Here is a 13,005-nt window from a genome sequence, read left to right as displayed (position 1 = left end):
ATGTGCCAAATCCTGTGCTCCTTTTCTTCTAGATTACCTCATTTCTTTCTCCCAAGAAACTTAAGAAGGAGGTACCATTGTTATCCATGCCAATTTTTAAGTATGAAGTAAATTTATATATTAAAGCTTAGAAGCATTAAGTAATTTGCCCCAAAGTCACAAAGCTAGTCAAGTGGGAGAGCCAGAAATAGAATTCAAATAGTCTAATAGGGGCCAGTCAGGTGGCGCAGTGGTTAAGTTCACACATTCCGCTTCAGCGGCCCGGGGTTTGCCAGTTCAGATCCCGGGTACGGACGTGGCACCGATTGGCACACCATGCTGTAGTAGACATCCCACATAGAAAGTAGAGGAAGATGGGCACGGATGTTAGCTCAGGGCCAGTCTTCCTCAGCAAAAAGAGGAGGATTGGCAGTAGTTAGCTCAGGGCTAATCTTCCTCAAAAAAAAAAAAATCTAATAATCCACCTAAAGCATGTTTCACAGCATGTGGCACCTAATAAGCACACAATCAACAAATGTTAGCTACTAGAATTACCGTCCAAAGTTGGACAGCTGTAAAGTAAAAAAGCTGTCTTTGTAACTCAAGTTCATTTTATTTACTTACTTACTTATTTAATTTGCTTCAAAATTCACACCCTTTCTATTACACTGAAATTTAATTAAAAGGATTTGTTAAAGGTCATAAGAGGCCTAACCACTTACATTTTTGAAGTTCTTGCTGTATTTAAAAAATTAAGAAATATTAAAGGGTTTCAAAAATTCTGATTTTTTTTTTTTTTGAGGAAGATTAGCCCTGAGCTAACTACTGCCAGTCCTCCTCTTTTTGCTGAGGAAGACTGGCCCTGAGCTAACATCCGTGCCCATCTTCCTCTACTTTCTATGTGGGATGCCTAACCACAGCATGGAGTGCCAAGCGCTGCCACATCCGCACCCGGGATCCAAATCGACAAACCCCGGGCCACTGAAGCGGAACCTGCGCACTTAACTGCTACGCCACCAGGCCAGCCGGAAAAAATTCTGATATATTTTTAATGGTTACTTTTAGTATATGAAAGCTCTTGACTTACACAAAAATACAACAGTAGGTATAACGTCATTCAGACAAAAATTCAAAAAACAAGTTTGATAACTTTTCTGAAAAAGTCTTTCTTAGCTATCTCTGCAATAGGTTCTGTGAATTACCGAAAATTAACTAGTACTCTGCTGTCCTTGCTGGTCACCTGTCTGGCAACCTTACGGGATATCTGAATTCTGTATTTCCAGTGCAATGTCTGGGGTTGATAAACATTCAATAAACATTTCTTGAATTAATGTACAGGGCAACAGTTCGCTTTTGGTTCCAGGACCCCTTAACACTCTTAAAGATTTTTGAGGACCACAAAAAGCTTTTGTTTATGCAAGTCATACCTATCAATATTTACTGTATTAGAAAGTAGAACTGGGGCCAGCCGGGTGGCGCAGCCGTTAAGTTCGCATGCTCTGCTTGGGCGGCCCAGGGTTCGCCGGTTTGGATCCCAGGTGCGGACATGGCACTGCTTGGCAAGCCATGCTGGGGCAGGCGTCCCACATGTAAAGTAGAGGAAGATGGGAACGGATGTTAGCGCAGGGCCAGGCTTCCTCAGCAAAAAAAGAGGACTGGTAGTAGTTAGCTCAGGGCTGATCTTCCTCAAAAAAAAAAAAAGTAGAACTGAAAAATTTTTAATATTTATTTATTAATTCCTTTAAGATAATAATACACCCATTATATGGTAAGATAAATAATCTTTTTATAAATAATAACTATATTTTCCAAAACGAAAAATATAAATAAGAAGTGTGGCATTGTTCCACAGTTGTGCAACTCTCTAGCTTAATAGAAGACAGTTAGATTCTTATAACTCCTTCTGCACTCAGTGCATTGAATGACAGCCTCTGGAAAACTCCGCTGTACATTCATGACAGAAGGAGTACGGAAAAGGCAAATAGCAGCTTAGTAGTATTATGAAAACGATTTTGATATAGCGGTGGACTCCTTGAAAGATACACTTTGAGTACCATTTTTGGACAAGGTTGATGCTTCAGGATTCCCCTGTACGTTGGTAGCATGAGAGGGATCAGAGTGAAGGAGTAAAAGGAACACCATAGAAACAGCCTTTCTCTTTTCCTTTTTTCTCCTGTGCTGAGTAACGCAGTCTCGCCGTAACCCAAGATGGCAACCGTCACTCAAGTTTCATTCAGTACAATGATGTCACACAGCGACAGCGATGTCCTGCCTCCCTGAGGATTCCACTACATTTCCCAGGATGCTTCGCCAACAGCGACGCCATTAGTCTGCGCCGACGGAAGTGCACTTGACCGAGCGGAAGTAGAGGATCTCACGGGCTAGAAAGGTGAAGACGAGAGGAGCCGTGAAGCTGTGAGTAGCCACCTGGGTTTGTCCCGTTGGCGGTGAGGGACGCAGCTAGAGGACAAACTCTTGGCAAGAGCGGGGTGGCCCTCCTTAACCCTGGGCCTCAAACTCCTGCGTTCTTCTACTAGATCTGGGCGCGGGGAAAACAAAACATTGCTGTAGAAGCGAAATCTCCGTATTAAGATCTTGGTATTTTTAAGTTTTCTTGGGAGGAGCTGGGGCGAGTTCGGGCTCTTGTCGCGACACAAGAGTCGTTGGCGTGATTTTGCTGCGACCAGAAGGGCGGGGCTGCTGCTCGTCTGACTCAGCTTCTGCAGCGGTGGTTCTCAATTGACTGATTAGAATCACCTAAGATGCCTTTTTAAAAATGCAGATGCCCTGGGCCGACTCCAGGCCAGTAAATCAGAATCTGTGGAGGATAAGATCTGGGCAGCAGTACTTGCTAGGCGTCCCGAGTGTTGTGTTGTACAGCCAGGGTTGAGAAGCGCGCTTTTAGCCCCTCATTCTGACCCCCGCGGAGTTCCTGATTAGGACCACCTGCGTCAGGGCTCTCCTTCCGCTGTAACCTACGTGGGCCCTGCGTTGATGGTCACTGTGTTGGGACGGCCTGCATTTTCATCTCCACCAGAAACTTATTCTTGAGCTTCGTGTGGTGGTACTGGAAAGGCAGGCCCTAGTTTCTTCTTTATGACCTGGCTGTTCATCCTGAATAAAGATTAGAGCAGCTTCGTTTTTCTTGCATTGTTTTAGCTTCTGCATGTTTTTTGCTGCCCCGACAAAACGCGAGCAGTAGAAAGTGGAAGAGTCACATTAAAAATTGGTCTCTTTTGTCGCTTATAAGAAGTTCTGAAAGGGCTGTTAGTTAAAATGATGCATTATTTATGGGCATATGATAAACCTATTTTATTTTAATAATGAATTCCAATAAAAAGAAGTTAGAGTGTCTTTTGGGCTTCGATGCAGAAGTTTGTTTAGGTATGACAGATAGAATTTTTTTTTTTTTTAAATATAAGCACCCTTAAGTAACATGTTTTCTCTTTTCCCAGAGCTTCAGCTTCACCTCCCTCGCTGATTCAGCATGGGGGAGAAGTCGGAAAACTCTAGGATTCCAGAGGATCTGCTCAGTGATCTGAAAGTTACAGATCCCCAGGAAGCAGAGTGTGCTAGCGCTTCGGTTTCTAATCCTGAGGATCACCATTCCCAGAGCCACCTGCTCCAGGATGGTGAGGCCCATCCCCAGGAGGACCAGGAAGAAGAGGAGTGCTTTCATGACACCAACACTTCATTTGAGGAGGAGGAGCCAGGAGTGGACAAGGCTGAGAACAAACCTGATGATGATGTGAATGCCTCTGAACTAGATGAAGAATATTTAGTAGAACTGGAAAAAAACATGCCAGATGAAGAGAAACAGGTAAATATTTTATTTATTCTGCTGGTCTGTCACATGAACTGCTTTTTAAAGTAAATAAGTGTGGCTGATACTGTATCACAGACCACTTCATCTGTAGTAAAGAGTAGCTTGCCCACCTGTGTCCTTATTGCTTTAACACTAATGCATCTGAGAGAAGTCAGTAACATGACAGGGAAGCATTGAGTGTGTCTGCTTAGCAAAGAATTTTCTATTTTGTTCTGTGAACTTTGAGTTCTTATCTTCATCTTGTGTAATTATTTTCTAACGTGTATACATAACTGTTAGCGTTTTTTCAATGATTTTGTCTATGGTTGTTTGCTGAAATTCCTGTAATGAACATTTTTTTTCAGACGTTAGAATTATAATATGCTGCCTGTTTGTGTTAATCCTTTGTTAGCAAAATATCCTGGTGGTGGTTTGGTTACAGAGGGCAGTGACTGGGGCCTGTATCATTTACATAGCGTTCTCCAGGAACAGAATCATATATGACAGTAGCTGTCCTTTGTTAAGCACCTATAATGTGCCAGCCACTGAGCTTAAAATGCTACTTGTGTTTTCATTTAATCTTTTCATTTTATCTAACACACCTATGGGACATAAACTGTTCCCCATAAGAAAACAGAGCTTAGGGTGGGAAAGTAACTTGCTTAAGATCAAACATCTAATAAGTGGCAGAACTGATTCTCAAATCCAGATCTGTTTGATTCCAAAGCCAAAGTATAATAAAGAACTTAGTAAAAACAGCTCTCTTCCTGCAAAGCAGATACGCTAATAAAATGAACAGTGTTCTGCTTTTCTACTGCTGGGCCACATCCTTAACTGGGCAAGCCTTCACTTTTGGAGACAGAAGTCTTAGTGTCCTCCGCATAGCCTTCCTTCAGATCTCATAAGCAAGGTCATCTGAAGAGCTACCATAATATCTGTTTGTCTGCAGAGAACTTGAGTGAGGTTTGTAGCTTATGCCTCTGAGGAGCTCACTCGCTGAACAGATTGTGATAGATTGGTAACGGGCTGAGACAATAAACCTGCAGTGTAACAGTGGGAGCGGGGAGGTGGTGTGAGATGGGAGGAGCATCCTCTGTTTGTCTGTGCTTAGGCATTTTCAGGATCAAATCTCTTGGTTTTAACTTGCACTTGCTAGCTTTTGTGCTCGTGTGTGCCACCAGAAGAGGAGAATAAAGGGCAGAAATGAGCCAAGTTCATAAACTACCTCAGCAGAGATGGCTCAGAAAATTAAATCAAGTACTGTTCGATAACGTTAGGGAGATGATTTTCCAGAAAGTGAGCATTTGGTTCAGCTTTCATATCACTGGTGCAGGCTTTTTAGAAACAGTGATTAAACGTCTATGTTAAAATGTTAGCAGTGCTTTTCTGATAGCTTAACATATTTCGCCCTGACATCATAGTGAATTTTCTACAGTGCCATCAGTCTGACAATTGAGCTGTTTGGTTCAAAGTGTTACGTACTCTGCTCCTCATTCCCAATTTAGTAAAACTTTTTTTGTGTCTCCTGGCCAGGAAATCACATTTTACATTATATAAATATTTAAAATAATTATTTTTATTGCCTATAAATTGAACATTCTAAATAGCACAATACGTTTTAAACTTTTTTCCTTCCTTTAAAAAATTAGATATAATTTATCGACATTGGAAGTGTTTAAGTTCTAATGTGTACAGTTCAGTGAGTTTTGACAACTGTACACACCTGTGTAACTCACGCCTCTATCAAGAACAGAACATTTTCATCATGCCAGAAACTCCCTTTGTGTGCTTCATGCTCATTCCTTCTACCCCACCCCCACCAACCCAGGGAACCACTCTTCTGATTCCTATCCCACAGGTTGGTTTCCTCCTGTTCCAGACTTTTATATGAACATAATCACTTTTAAAATATAAACATTTTCAATTATTTTATATTTTGTAAATCAACCTATATGTTTTCATAGGTTAATTTGAAAATTTATAACAATGTCTCATAGAAATAACATACTGCAGTGGTAGCCATTGTTGCTTTATAGATAATGTAAACCATTAACTTCACCGTAAGGAAACAACCTATGAGAATGCAGGCTACCTTTAGCTAATTGTGGTACTACGTTAATAGCTATTTTTATGCTGTTTTGATAAATATCTTTGTGAAATTATTAGCAAACCAGCAAAACAGATGAAGAAATGTCTCTTCTCTGCACATACAGTTTGCCTTTATAGGTCATTGGGAACAGCATATCTTTAAACTTGATTCTTTTAGAATAGACAAAGTTCAGATAATTCAACAACAAAAAAATAAACAGAGGGGCCGGCCCCGTGGCCTAGTGGTTAAATTTGGCATGCTCTGCTTTGGTGGCTTGGGATCACTTCCCAGGCACCGACCTACACTACTTGGTGGCTATGCTGTGGCGGCAACCCACATAGAAAATAGAGGAAGACTAGCACAGATGTTAGCTCAGGGTGTATTTTCCTCAGCATGAATAAATAAATAAATAAATAAACACAAATGACCAAAAGAAACGTGAAAGACTTTCAGCCTCACTAATAATTTTTAGATGCAAATTAAACATTATGTCTTATCTATCAGATCAGAACATTGATCTGATGTTGACAAGAAGGGGACATAGGTACTTATGTACTAATATTGGGAGTTTAAATTGCTCCATCATGTCAATAGGATACAGGTATCAAATTTTTATATAAACATTTCTTTAGACCAGGGCTATCCATAGAACCTTCTGCAATGAGGGAATGTTCTAAATCTACACTGTCCAATACGGTAGTCACTGGCCATTGCTACCACATTTTAACAGTCATCCGGCTGTTGGACATTGCAAATATGGCTAGTACAACTGAGGAGCTGAATTTTTTAATTTTAGTTAATTTAATCATCTGTGGCTAGGAGTACCATATTGGACAGCATAGCTTTAAACCTCTGATTCTCTTCCAGTCTTTTATTTTAAGGAGGTTACTCAAGACATGCACAGATGTATATATAAAGATATGTTGCAGCATCATTCATAACTTTGGAAAACTGGAAATAATGTTCAACAGAGGGTATTAATTTAAACATTTTTGGCATATTTTTGCAGTAGTGTACAGTGCAATCATTAAAAAGAAAGAGGTGAATATTAGTATTGACATGGAAGAATGCCTGTGATGTAATGTTAAGTGAATTAAGCAGGTGTGATAATATGATTTGTAATAAGAAATGTATATTTGGGGGGCCAACCCTGTGGCCAAGTGGTTAAGTTTGCTCGCTCTGCTGCAGGCTGCCCAGTGTTTTGTCGGTTCAAATCCTGGGCGTGGACATGGCACCGCTCATCAGCCATGCTGAGGTGGTGTCCCACGTGCCACAACTAGAAGGACCCACAACTAAGAATATACAACTATGTGGTGCGGGGGGGGGGGGGGGGGGGGGGCCGCTTTGGGGAGAAAAAAAAAGAAATGTGTATTTGGTGTTTCTCAAGTTCCTGGCATAGAATTCTTAACACTCTGAATTTACTAAGTGATAGGAGATAAAAGTGTGTTTTGTTATTCGTAACAAACCCTTTTCAGCCACACCTGAGGTCATGTTAATGAGGTGACTTGTGGAAAGCTGGTAAGGATGAGGTCTGGTTGTCAGAGTTTGGAGCTTTCAGCCCCATCCCACTTCCAGCTCTAGGCGGGGAAGAGGGGCTGGAGATTGAGTTCATCACTAATGACCAATGATTTAATCAATCATGCTTACGTAATAAGGCCTCCATAAAAACCCAAAAGGGTGGGGTTCACAGAGCTTCTGAGTTGGTGAACACTTGGAGGCCCTAGGAGGCTGACACACACAGAGGGCTTGGAAGCTCCGTGCTCCTTTCCATGTACCTTGCTCTATGCATCGCTTCCATCTGACTGTTTTGAGTTATATACTTTATAATAAACCAGTAAACTATTTTCCTGAGTTCTATGAGCCTCTCTAGCAAATTAATTGAACGTGAGGAGAAGGTTGTGGGAATCTCCAATGTAGAGCCAATGGATCAAAAGCAGAGGTGACAGCCTGGACTTGGAGTTGGCATTCGAAGTGGGGCTGGGGTCAGTCGTGTGGGACTGAGCCTTTAACCTCTGGGATCTGACGCCATCTCCAGGTAGATAGTGTCAGAATTAAGTTAAATTGTAGAATACCAGCTCGTGTCCGCTGTAGAGCTGGAGTTGCTTGGTCTGGGAGAAACTTGCACACCTCTGGTCACAGAACTGTTCAGTGTGGGTTCTGAGAATAGAGGAGACACACAGGAGGTGTTTTCCCCTTACAGCAGGTTATAGAACAGTCAGTGATGATTCCTTTTAAGTTAAAAACCTGTATAAAAATCTGTTTATACATAAAAGTTTGAAAGGATATACACCAAATTATGAAAAGTGAGTGGCTTTGAGGGGTGTGATTATTGGGGAATTCTCATTTATATTTAACATAATTTTGTAATGTTTGCTTTTTTTTTTTATGGTAAGCATGGATTACATTTATAGTCAACTACAAAAAATGTTATTCCACTTTGAGAATATAAATATGATTCTTTACAACCAGTATAGACTTTTTGCCCCCAAAAAAGCACATAAAGCTGACCTTTGAGGATTTGGGAAAGAAGTGCTATCCTAGGACCTATGTATTGCTAAATGTTTCTCTTCGGGCAGAATCAAAATCACTAGCTAAATCTGTTATTCAAGCTGACTTGACTTGCCCTGTGGCTGAGAAGACAATCCAGGCTGAAGTGGAGTGCCAGTTTTCTGCAGAGCTCATAAATCAAGAGTAATGGAGGAGGAAGGCAGTTAAGATTTGGTAAAAATAGGCAAAATCTCTTAAGGAAAGCACTGCATTTGTGTGTGTGTGTTTCAGCAGCAAATCTTAACTATTTGTGAAGACTTCCGTGAGACACGACTACCGAAAGGAATGGGGTTTTAGCTAACATTTGAGATGTACTAGATCCGCGACGCAAATAAGTGATTCTCAAAGGCTCAGCTGAGGTGAGGGACGGACCTGGCAGCAGATGAGAATTACTGCTGTAGTAATTACTGCTATAGTAATATTTTGATACAAGGATGCGTATAGTATTGGGACCTGTAGAATATACTGCATTGTAGTGATGTTGATCCTGTAAGAGAATCACCTTTCATGGGCTGCTTGTCACAGTGGAGTTTTTAGGCCTCGTGTATAAATTCTCTGGGTAATTCTTACACACAGTAAAGCTGGAGGACCACTGTCATGGGACCTTGCGCGTAGTCTTCCTTCATTAAATAGATGTTGAATAAATAGTATGCTTCTCTGTCATGAGAGCCAGTAATTGTTCTTAAAAGTTAGAGAGATTTTATCTCATTCATTTATTCAAGAGATATTTGCATTTCTTCCACATGCCGGGCCTTGTTTGAGGCCCTTAGGGAGACAGTGGTAAACAAGACAGAAGGTTTCTCTTCTCTTACAGGTATATTCTAGTTGGGAGGTATGGAAGAAAATGCTAAGAGGAAGTGATGAAGGGATGGGGGTTGGAAGGATGAGGAGGACTACTTTATATTGAATGGTCAGGAAAGGCTTCTCTGGGGAGGTGGCATTTCAGCAGAGTTGGAGGGAAAAAGAAGTCAAATGTGTGCCAATCTGAGAGGGAAGTGTTGCATACAAGGGGGCCAGTTAGTATAAATGCCCTAAGACAGTTACAAACTTGGTGTACTCTTGGCATGCAAGGAATGGAAGGGCCAGTAGTTGGAGCATAGTGATTAAGGAAGACAGTGGAGTGAGGAAATAAGTGAGGCTCCAGTAATGGAACACTTTGTGAGCCATGGTAAGAAATTTGAAGTTTTCAATAAGAAATTCCAAGCACATTGGGAAACAGATGGGTAATTTTAAGCCAGAGGAGAGATGGAAATTATTTATATTTTATTAAAGAGTATTCTGGGGCCCAGCCCGGTGGCATAGCAGTTAAGGTCTCACGTTCTGCTCTGGTGGCCTAGGGTTCGCCAGCTTGGATCCTGGGCACAGACCTAGCACCCACTCATCAACCATGCTGTGGTGGCATCCCACGCAAAAGAACTAGAAGGACTTACAGCTAAGATACGGAAATACGTACTGGGGCTTTGGGGAGAGGGAAAAAAAAGAGGGAGATTGACAACAGATGTTAGCTCAGGGCCAATCTTCCTCAAACACACACAAAAAAGCATTCTGGTGGTTGTGCAGAGAATGAAAGTCGGGGACATGGGTGGAACATTGAGACCAATTAGGGCCTAATGCAGTAACCCGGGCAAAGATGATAGTAGCTTGAACTGTGGATCAAGTGAAGAGAAGCAAATGATTTCAAGATACATTTGGAGGTAGAGTAGACAAAACATACTGGTGGATTCACTTTGGAGACTGGAGTGAGAAATTAGCCTGATTCCTTGGCTTCAGCTACTGGGTGGCTGGTGATGCCCTTTACAGATACAGAGAAGATGGAGGAACTTTGAATTGTCAGGGCTCTGGTGATTAAATTCTTGCCCACAAGTGAAAGGGTTTTATTATTTGTAAGCCAAAATGCAGATCTGGTCGTTTTGATGGGTTTGCTCCCTGGTTGCCAGTTTTGTGTGCGTGGTATTCATTTACAAATAGATACATACATACATACATTTAAGTAAGGGATACGAGAGTCTTGTGCTTGGTGGACATTGACTCAGAGCACATGGTTTCTTGGATTTTAAAACATTTTCCTTAGACTCTGAAAACATAAAGATTGTTCTTTCCTTTAAGGCTGTTTTATCTTTAACCAGGAACCATTATTGAAGTATAGGTTTATAACACAAGTTCTATATCAGTCCTTTTCCCATCTCTCTCATTTTTCCTAAATCCCACATTACTTAATCCTTTCGATTTCCATGTTTCTACTACCTCATTGCATTATTTTCATAATCTTATCAATGTTGTTGTAACAGTGGGCATGTTTACAGGGAAATTCTCTTTGTTGCAGCCAGAAAGTTTTCAGTAACTTTTCTTTCTTTCTTTTTTTTGAGGAAGATTAGCCCTGAACTAACATCTGCTGCCAATCCTCTTTTTGCTGAGGAAGACTGGCCGTGCGCTAACATCCATGCCCATCTTCCTCTACTTTATGTGTGGGATGCCTACCACAGCATGGCTTGCCAAGCAGTGCCATGTCCGCACTGGGGATCTGAACCGACGAACCCCAGGCCGCTGAAGCGGACCATGCACACTTAACTGCTGTGCCACCAGGCCAGCCCCTTTCAGTAACTTTTCTATAGTGGCTGCGTATTCTGTTAACCTCATGAGAAAACCCTTTCTGCTTTGTCATTTACCTTTTATTTCATTTCTAATGGGCACTTGCCATATTTAATTTCTTAGAGTTTACCAGTATTGGGTTTAATGAATGCTGTTGACAAGTGATTAAATAAAATCCTAGAATTTAAGAACAGGAAGGGACCTTAGGTTTCTGATCCTGAGTTTAAACGGGAAATAAGGGTTGTTGACTCAACCCTTATTACTGAAGTTAGTGGGATACTAAAGTGGCATTCAGTGTTTCCTGTGTTCATTAACGAAGATCACTCTGTGTAGGTCAGTGATGCACGAACTTTATTGTGCGTGGGAATCACAGGAAACTTACTAACCATGCAAAGCCCTGAGAAGTGTCTGATACTACAGACTTGTGTGGTACCCCCCAGGAATCTGCTCTGCTAACAAGCTTCCCGGTTCATGTTGATATTGATAGAACTGTGGCCACACTTTGGGAGACAGAGAGCCAGATTGACACGGATGACCAAGCTTCTGTTAACCTAAAAATAAAGAGCCCAGGTGAGAGGCAGTGAGGCGTTTATTTGGGGAATCAAAGAATTGCAATTCAGGGAACACAGATTCAGGTAGAAACCCAAATAGTGTCCCAATTACTGGAGAGGGGCTCAGGGTTTCCATGGGGAGAAAGGAGGATGAGGTGAGTTGTATTAAACAAGAGTTCATTGGTGCTAGATGAGGTAAGGCTAGGTTTATACTTCCTAGATTGGCTTGAGATTCGGTCTTAGGGCAAAAGGCTAGGCTTGTACTTCATTGATTGCTTAGTGATTCAGTCACCAGCAAAGTCTGATTTCATCAGTCCTTACAAACAGAATACTCTTGTCCTTACTGACTTCTTGGAATGTTGGTGGTTTGGTCCAGTTTAGAAGATAGAGAAAACAGGAGACGTGCAAGGCAGTTCCTCTGAAATGGCTGCTCCAGCTCTATTTTCATGTGGCTCCACTCATGTCATCTTTCACTCTCCGAAAACAGGGAGCATTGACCTAGCCAGCATACTGCCTGCATCCAAACATCAGAAGAGATGTTTTCTTTTACCCTCATTTCTTTTACTAACAGGATGTGCGTAAGGTCTGAAAAAGACTTGTTGGGCAGAATTTAAGCAGTACAGAAATAAGGAAGTTTATTTCTATTAAATTGAGTTTGGGAAATAGAAGTTTCTGAATTAAAAAGCAAGGAAATATTTCCAAGATTAATTCCATAAGATCAGTCATCTTTCCTCCTAAGGGTTAGACTTAACGAGAGTCAGGTTCTAACTACAGCTGAAGTCCAGAAATCCTCCCTCCAGCCTCCCTGGAGGGCTTCTTAAAAAAGCAAATGATGTCTGCTTGCAAAGAAAACAAAACTGAAACTTTTGTTTCCTTTTTAGTGGTAAAGAACTCGGTTCAGAATAATTTGTAGGACTGGGGTGCCTAGCCCTTCCCCTGTGTAGTTTTCTCATCCCACCTAGATAGGACTGAAGTAGAAAGACTGCGTCTGCCTGTGTTTTCCAGCCCTGTAGCATGTATGTCACTTTTTTTCACTTTCCTTTTTATGGAGCTGTGATTGATCTCTGAGTGCTGTGCTTCACTTCAAACTTTATGCCAATTTTTTTTTTTTTTTTGAGGAAGATTACCCCTGAGCTAACTGCTGCCAATCCTCCTCTTTTTGCTGAGGAAGACTGGCCCTGCACTAACATCGGGGCCCATCTTCCTCTACTTTATATGTGGGACGCCTACCACAGCATGGCGTGCCAAGCGGTGCCATGTCCACACCTGGGATCCAAACCAGCAAACCCAGGGCCACTGAGAAGCAGAACATGTGAACTTAACCGCTGCGCCACTGGGCTGGCCCCTATGCCAAGTTTTATTTTGTGGCAAATTACAAAGCTGCTGATAGATTTGCAGTAAGGAAATTCACTTGCTGGTGTGAATCTCTTGGTTTTCTCTCTGTC

At 41.6% G+C, this 13,005-nt stretch overlaps 1 protein-coding gene across 3 annotated transcripts in view; it reads left to right on the top strand.

Moving 5' to 3' along the window:
* Positions 1 to 1,350: 1,350 nt before the first annotated feature.
* TTC1 (tetratricopeptide repeat domain 1) overlaps positions 1,351 to 13,005 on the top strand; it is a 47,534-nt gene continuing 35,879 nt past the window's right edge. The window contains exons 1-2 of one of the 3 annotated variants that reach the window (XM_001503474.6): positions 1,351 to 2,394; positions 3,435 to 3,799. In XM_001503474.6, the coding sequence (XP_001503524.2) occupies positions 3,467 to 3,799 (333 nt within the window). In that variant the 5' untranslated portion in view covers positions 1,351 to 2,394; positions 3,435 to 3,466. Of the gene's footprint in view, positions 2,395 to 2,649; positions 3,055 to 3,434; positions 3,800 to 13,005 lie in introns of those variants that run through there. The other 2 variants (XM_070232986.1, XM_070232987.1) reach the window with 2 other exon arrangements.

This window comes from Equus caballus, chromosome 14, assembly GCF_041296265.1.
Source record: "Equus caballus isolate H_3958 breed thoroughbred chromosome 14, TB-T2T, whole genome shotgun sequence".
Classification (NCBI taxonomy): domain Eukaryota; kingdom Metazoa; phylum Chordata; class Mammalia; order Perissodactyla; family Equidae; genus Equus; species Equus caballus.
This window is presented reverse-complemented; position numbering and strand designations above follow the sequence as displayed.